Genomic DNA, 8,617 nt, shown 5'->3' with positions numbered 1-8,617 from the left:
CTCGGCTTCTGACTGGGCTTCCCAGGTGGCACAGTGGGAATCTGGCTGCCAGTTCAGGAGACGCAGAAGACACAAGCTCGATCCTGGGTCAGGAAGATCCCCTGGAGTATGAAATGGCAACCCACTCCAGCATTCTTGCCTGGGAAATTCCTCGGACAGAGGGGACGGGCAGGCTATAATATATGGGATCTCAAAGAGTCAGAAACTACAAGCAACTGATCATGTATGTACAAAATATATGGACTTATATGGAAACATCTTCAAGATGCTGCATAGTAAAAGCAAGTGTTACATATATAGAAAGAAGCAAATATATGTATGTTAATTACACTTGCTTTTGCAAAGATTATTACCAGATGAAAAGAAACAAATTTAGGGCCAACAACTAGGGCTGGAAAATGCTGAGAAAAAAATAGGAAATTCATGTGATCCTGCATACCATATGGTTTGGTTTACATTTACGCTGTTTATTGATATCTCTTTTACTTCAAATCTTCTTGTAAATAGGAGAGTATTAAGTTAAAGATTTTGTGCATAATGCCACAGAAGTATAATAAAAAAAGAAGATATATATAAATAAATATTTTAAATTTTATAAATAAAAAAGTTCATTTAAATGATGAGTCTAAATAAAAATCATCCTGTCCTGAAAAAGAGTTGTTGTTATTCAACCTCTAAGTCCAACTCTGTGCTTCTCCATGAACTGCAATATCGTTTTTGCTCTTTTTTTCATGAAACGGAGTGAAAAATATGAATCCGTAAATTGGTTGGGCTTTCCAGGTGGCTCTAGTGGTAAAGAACTCAGCAGCCAATGCAGGAGACATAATAGATGCCAGTTCATTCCCTGGGTCAGGAAGATCCCCTGGAGGAGGGCATGGCAACCCACTCTAGTATTCTTGCCTGGAGACTCCCATGGACAGAGGAGCCTGGTGGGCTACAGTCCCTAGGGTCACATAGACTCGGACAAGACTGAAGGGACTGAGCATACATAAATTAGTTAAAAATCAGTGCAATAATATTCTAATGAATTCATTATACATTTTTTTTTTGGCTATATAGGTTTTATGCCATTCTGGGTACAGTTATAAACAAGTAATTATAGACCTTACATTCTAGTAAGCAGAAAAGCTGTTATTAATAGCACAGGTGTATAATTGCAATCTTTAATGATAATTATCATAAATTTGTTCAAGAAAAAGAAATCAGAATCAAATTTTAAAATGGCTTCCCTGGTAGCTAATATTGTAAAGAATCTTCCTGCAATGGGGGAGACCTGGATTCGATCGCTGGGTTGAGAAGGTCACATGGAGGAGAGTGTGGCAATTCATTCCAGTATCCTTGTCTGGAGAATCCCCATGGACAGAGGAGACTGGCAGGCTACAGTCCATGCAATTGCAAGCAGCTGACATGACTGAGTGACTGAGCACAAATGCTTCTGCATTCAAAGGAAATGTTCCCTGATGTCAAATGACACCCTTCATAGTAATCAGTGCACTTACTTAAAATGAGATATGATGTTCCTTCTCCAGAGCTTCTTCATAGCACTAGTTAACTCAGAGTTTCTTAGACTGTAGATTAATGGGTTCAGCATGGGACTGATGACTGTATAAAACACACTCAATGATTTGTCAATGGGGAAGGTCTTAGCAGGTCTTGCATTTACAAATATAGAGGGAACAAAAAAGCAGACAACCACAGTGACGTGGGAAACACAGGTCTGGAGGGCTTTCCGCCTCCCTTCCTGACTCAGGTTCTTCAGAGAGTGCAGGATAACTCCGTAGGAGATGAGTAAGAGCAGAAAACCAAGAGTGCAGATCAGTCCTCCATTAGCCAGCACTAAGATGCCAATGAGATAGGTGTCAGTACAGACGAGTTTCAGTAAAGGGAACATGTCACACATAAAGTGATCAATGATATTGGGGCCACAGAATGGGAGCCCGTAAACAGTGCTGAGCTGAATCACTGAGTGCAGAAAACCTCCAACCCAGGACACCACCAGCAGCGCAACACACACCCTCTGCCTCATGATCACCAGATAATGCAAGGGCTTACAGATGGCCACGTAGCGGTCATAGGCCATCACCAGCAGAAGTAGGATCTCAGATCCACCAAAAAAGTGCTCTGTAAACAACTGAGTCATGCAAGATTCAAATGATATGATTTTTTCCCCTAAGAACAAGTCTGAAATCAGTCTAGGTGTAATACAAGAAGAATAAGTGACATCCATAAATGATAAGCTAGCAAGAAAAAAGTACATCGGTGAGTTCAGGGTCTTACTGACAGTTATAGTCACAATAATGACCAGGTTACCCATCAGGGTCGAAATGTAGAAGAAGAAGAACATAACAAAAATTACTTTCTGTTCCTTTGGATTCTGAGTGAGGCCCAGGAGGACAAAGTAAGTTACATTGTGCCTTGGTTCCATCCAGTCTGGACAGAAGCTGAGTTCAGGTATTAGAAGCAGTTAGTCTAAAAGACAAGGGGAAGAACATTTAATTTGAAAAAAAAAAAAAAAAACACTTTAAGGGGAAAACACTTATATGCACAATTGTTTGTTTACATATTCACTTGAAGAATGTATGTAGAACGTCTATTTTTGTCTGTCACTGACATTTTGATTACAAGTTGAGTAAGGCATAGTTTCTTTCCCTCAGTGATATGGTACATAACAAGGGATCAGGCAATTCCAGACCCAAGTTATATATGCCATTAATATTTGGTTTCCCTGGTGCTCAGATGGTGAAGAATCTGCCTGCAGTGCAGGAGACCTAGGTTTGATTCCAGGATTGTTAACATTCACTGGAGGAGGAAATGGCAACCCACTCCATTATCTTGCCTGGAAAATTCCATGGAGAGAGCAGCCTGGAAAATTATAGTCCAAGTAGTCACAAAGATCAGACATGACTGAGCAACTGTATTTTTTTTTTTTTTAATGAATATCACACAGTGCTTAGGATCACAGGTCCTTCAGATGGTAAAAGCGTCTGCCTACAATGAGGGAGACCCAGGTTTGATCCCTGGGTCGGGAAGATCCCCTGGAGAGGAAATAGCAACCCACTCCAGGACTCTTGCCTGGAAAACCCCATGGACGAAGGAGCCTGGTAGGCTACAGTCCATGGGGTCACAAAGAGTTGGACATGACTGAATGACTTCACTTTCACTTTCCTTCACATTAGGAGTATATCAAACTGTAATCAAAGAAGGCTTCCTGGAGGAAGCAATGCTTTGGTTGAGTTTTTAAAAAATTGAAAGCATAAAATAGATGGGAGAGAATTCCATGAAAAAGTGCATCACTTATAGAGTCAGAAAGTATAATAAATTAGATCCACTTAAGGTAATTTACAGTGTAGGTAGATCAAACTGAACAGAAGATCCTGTCCTGAATTGTCTCAAACCTCACTGACACTTCTTAGGTCTTGAGGTGGATATTTCCCTTTTTCTGACCAGTAAATGATACCACAGTCTAATTTTGGGTCAGTCCCTGTTTCTCCCCTAATTTTCAAACATGTGTATGCAATAAGGCTGCATATTGTCACCCTGGTTATCTAACTTAGATGCAGAGTACATCATGAGGAACACTGGACTAGATGAAGCACAAACTGGAATCAAGATTTCCGGGAGAAATATCGATAACCTCAGATATGCAGATGACACCACCCTTATAGCAGAGAGTGAAGAAGAATTATAGAGCCTCTTGATGAAAGTGAAAGGAGTGGAAAAGTTGACTTAAACCTCAACATTCAGAAAACTAAGATCCTGGCATCTGGCCCCATCACTTCATGGCAAATAGATGGGGAAACAGTGGAAACATTGATAAACTTTATTTTGGGGGCTCCAATATCACTGTAAATGATGACTGCAGTCATGAAATTAAAAGATATTTGCTCCTTGTAAGAAAACTTGTGACCAAAATAGACAGCATATTAAAAAGCAGAGACAATAAATTTGCCAACAAACCGATCCATCTAGTCAAAGGTATGGTTTTTCCAGTGGTCATGTATGGATGTGAGAGTTGGACTATAAAGAAAGCTGAGCACTGAACAATAGATGCTTTTGAACTCTGGTGTTGGAGAAGACTCTTGAGAGTCTGTTGGACTGCAAGGAGATCCAAACAGTTCATCCTAAAGGATATCAGTTCTGAATATTCATTGGAAGGACTGATGCTGAAGCTGAAACTCCAATGCTTTGGCCACCTGATATGAAGAAGTGACTCATTAGAAAAGACCCTGATGCTGGGAAAGATTGAAGGTGGGAGGAGAAGGGGACAACAGAGGATGAGATGGTTGGATAGTATCACCAACTCAATGGACATCAATTTGAATAAACTCCGGGAGTTGGTGATGGACAGGGAGGCCTGGCATGTTGCAGTCCATGGGATCACAGTGTGGGACACAACTGAGCAACTGAACTGATATGCAACATCTCTAATTTTGGCATAGTTTACTGGCAATGTAGTATCTACAAAGCTAACTTTTAAAAGTTCTACTATAAATATAGGCATTCTCTATACAAAATTTCAACAGGTTCTCCCTATTTATCTATTAAATCCTATTATATTCCACACTATTATTCAAACAAAAAAATTCAATGCTCTTCACTCTTTGATACTCATAAAAATTTCATAATTCTTATTTACCCTATTTTCAAAATGTATCACAAGTTTGATCAGATCCTACTTCTTAATTTCTTCCTGGTCTACTGGTGTAGCCTCCTGTCAAATCTCTCCATGTTTATTCTGGCCTCCAAAAACTGATTCCCTTGAAGCAGCCCAAATTGTCCTTTTAAATTTTATTCTGATGACATCATCCTGCTGCTGAAAAGTCTTAACTGTATATTCCAATCACAGACCCATAGTTTAATGTATCACATTTAATGTTTAGAGTAAGAAGAATGGGAATTCCCATTTTATAATGGAAGAAACTAATGCTCAGGATATCCCATTCGTTTCCCTCAAAATCACATATTTTTAAGGTTTACATCTAGAACTGAATCTAAATTTGATTGATTTCGAAGTATTATCATTTCTTTTACAATAAAGAACATTCCACGCTTGTGAGTTTGGTTCCTATGATTTACCATTAGTCTTACCTTTAGAGGCTTCTTCAGAATCTAAATGATGCCTTTAAGTTACTCGTAAACACTAAGAATTATTTTTCATCCAGTTTGACAACAGAGGGCAAAAGGCTGCTTTATTATTTGAGGATCAATTTGATTTCATTTGGCTGTCTGTTCATTTTCCTCATGGAGTCTCATGATTATTCAAGTCATTTTTATGTGCAGTGTAGATTATTTGAAAGGAATTCCGGGGTGCATACAGAAAAACAAAAGTTTATCAAATTAGAAATTTATCAAAATGACCAAGAAATTCTGTATATACATAAAAGATATCAAGTAGCCATTTCCCAGGAAAAGTTTTCACAAGTAACTTCTTTCTACTAACTTGAAAAAGAAAAATAACATTTGGTTGTTTAGCCCTTCTCATTCTGTCATGCTAGCTGGCCAGTTAGTTGACCTAAGATTTTGAAAGATATTCATGTGATTTTTTTTAAGTCATACTTTAAGCCTAAGAAAAGACCTCAGGAAAACTCGATGCCAGTTACTAAGTGGATAGCATCTTCTTACCCTTAGGCGTGAAGATTATGGGCTATTTCATCCCTTCCAGCTGCAATTATCCTTGAGTCTTAGAACTGGAATATGTCCAAGACTGATTCCTATTTAATTAATTCACTGGGACTTTCCCCAAAGTTTTTAAAGATCATCTATATGCAAAGTTTTTATTGGACAAGTCACATAATTCATGTCAGAAAGGTCCAACATGGGAAAAACTCTTCATAAGAATGAGAACTTCATGAGAAAAAAAGAATCGTCATGAGACTAAAGGCAACCAAAATTAATATATAAACCCAGTCATTTTACTCCAGTGAACAGATGTGTTATGTATTTCCCCACCTGCCATAGCATGATTTTCTATCCTTTTATTTAAGATGTAATTTAATCACCTTAAATTTTGGTTAGATATATGAAAGTTACATCAGAAAACACAGTTAAATGCCTTAAAGTAAAATATGTAGCAGCTAATTTTAAATTCACTGCTGTGAGTAAAAACAAACAAACAAACAAAATTCACCATCTTGGTTATCTGGTTTGTTAAGATCTTTTTTGTATAGATCTTATGTGCATTCTTGCCACATTTTCTTAATATCTTCTGCTTCTGTTAGGTCCATAATATTTCTGTCCTTTATTGTGCCCATCTTTTCAAGAAATATTCCCTTGGAATTTCTATTTTTTTTTTTTTTGAAGAGATCTCTAGTCATTCTCACACTATTATTCTCCTTTATCTCTTTGCATTGATCACTTAGGAAGGACTTATCTCTCCTTGATATTCTTTGGAATTAAGAAAAGATGGCAAGAATACACAGAAGAACTGCTCAAAAAGATTTTCATGATCCAGATAACCACAATGGTGTGGTCACTCAGCTATAGGCAGACACTCTGGAGTCCAAAGTCAAGTGGGCCTTAGGAATCATCACTGCAAACAATGCTAGTGGAGGTGATGGAATGCCAGTTGAGCTATTTTAAGACCAAAAAGATGACACTGTTAAAGTGCTGCACTCGATATGCCAGCAAATTTGGAATACTCAGCAGTGGTCACAGGACTGGAAAACCTGTTTTCATTCCAATCCCAAAGAAAGGCAATGCCAAATAATGTCCAAACTACCATACACTTGACTCATCTCACACGCTAACAAAGTAATGCTCAAAATTCTCCAAGCCAGGCTTCAGCAATACATGAACCGAGAACGTCCAGATGTTCAAGCTGGATTTAGAAAAGGCAGAGGAACCAGAGATCAAATTGCCTACATCTGTTGGATCATCAAAAAAACCAAGAGAGTTCCAGAAAAACATCTACTTCTGCTTTATTGACTATGGCAAAGACTATGTGCGGATCACAATAAACTGGGGAAAATTCTGAAGGAGATGGGAATACCAGACCACCTGACCCGCCTCCTGTATGCAGGTCAGGAAGCAACAGTTAGAACCGGACATGGAACAACAGACTGGCTCAAATTTGGGAGAGGAGAACATCAAGGCTGTATTTTGTAATGCTGCTTATATAACTTCTATGCAGAGTACATCATGCAAAAGGCCAGGCTGGATGAATCACAAGGTGGAATCAAGATTTCCAGGAGAAATATATAAAATCTCAGACATGCAGATGACACCACCTTTATGGAAGAAAGCAAAGAGAAACTGAAGAGCCTCTTGATGAAAATGAAAGAGGAGAGTGAAAAAGCTGGCTTAAAACTAAACATTCAAAAAACCAATATCTTGGAATCTGGCCCCATCATTTCATGGCAAGTAGATGGGGAAACAATGGAATCAGTGACAGACTTTATTTTCTTGGTCTCCCAAATCACTGCAGATGGTGACTGCAGCAATGAAATTAAAATACACTTGCTTCTTGGAAGAAAAGCTATGACCAACCTAGACAGCAGATTAAAAAGCAGAGACATTACTTTGCCAACAAAGGTCTGTCTTGTCAAGGCTATGGTTTTGCCAGTGGTCATGTATGGATGTGAGACTTGGATTGTGAAGAAAGGTGAGCACTGATAAATTGATGCTTTTGAACTGTAGTGTTGGAGAAGACTCTTGAGAGTCCCTTGGACTGCAAGGAGATCCAACCAGTCCATCCTGAAGGAGATCAGTCCTGGGTGTTCATTGGAAGGACTGATGCTGAAGCTGAAACTCCAATAATTTGGCCACCTCATGCAAAGAGTTTGACTCATTGGAAAAGACCCTGATGCTGGGAGGGATTGGGGGCAGGAGGAGAAGGGGACGACAGATGATGAGATGGCTGGATGGCATCACCGACTCAATGGACATGAGTTTGAGTAATCTCCAGGAGTTGGTGATGGACAGGGAGGCCTGGCATGCTGCGATTCATGGGGTCGCAAAGAGTTGAACACGACTGAGCAACTGAACTGAACTGAAGTGAACTGAGAACCACACAAGACTTACATTTGAAGAATAATACTTTATACTTAAGAAGTGCAAGAATACTGCGTATTTCTGGATAGGAAAATAATTGAAAAGATAACAATTTATTTCCCAACATTATCTATGAAGTCAATTCAATCCCAATAAATATCACCATCAAAGCTTAAAACAAAAGCAAAACAAAAGTAACTCACAAGAGCTCTACTTGGAAAAATCTAAATTTTCATAGAAAATTATATAGCTGCACTATATTTAAAAATGTGTGCCTGCTCCTCCTATTCCAGATTTTAATGGGAAGCTGTAAACTTTTAAATGTGAGTGTATTAGCTGTGGATCGCTCATATTTGGACAGTATCATGTTGAGTTGCATTCCTATTTGCAGCTTATTAAAAGTATTTTTATGAAATGATGTGAAAGTTTATATGATCATAAACAACTCAAGGAGAAATTAAGGAAACAATTCCACTACAACATCAAAAAGAATAAAATAGTTAAGAGTAAGCTTAACCAAGGAGACGATAGTCTTGTAAATTGAAAACTATAAGCATTACTCAGAGACATTATGGAACACACACATATATGGGAAGACATTTATTAACTGGGATATTTAACAGTATTA

At 38.4% G+C, this 8,617-nt stretch overlaps 1 protein-coding gene across 1 annotated transcript; it reads right to left on the bottom strand.

Annotated features, from left to right (window-relative positions):
* Positions 1–1,495: 1,495 nt before the first annotated feature.
* Positions 1,496–2,425, bottom strand: LOC136175690 (olfactory receptor 4A47-like). Its single transcript, XM_065945936.1, has one exon. The coding sequence runs from the start codon at positions 2,423–2,425 to the stop codon at positions 1,496–1,498; it is 930 nt and encodes a 309-aa protein (XP_065802008.1).
* Positions 2,426–8,617: the final 6,192 nt, after the last annotated feature.

Source organism: Muntiacus reevesi, chromosome 9 (genome assembly GCF_963930625.1).
Source record: "Muntiacus reevesi chromosome 9, mMunRee1.1, whole genome shotgun sequence".
NCBI classification, from domain to species: domain Eukaryota; kingdom Metazoa; phylum Chordata; class Mammalia; order Artiodactyla; family Cervidae; genus Muntiacus; species Muntiacus reevesi.
Note: the sequence above shows the minus strand (reverse complement) of the source record. Positions and strands in the feature narration are given on the sequence as shown.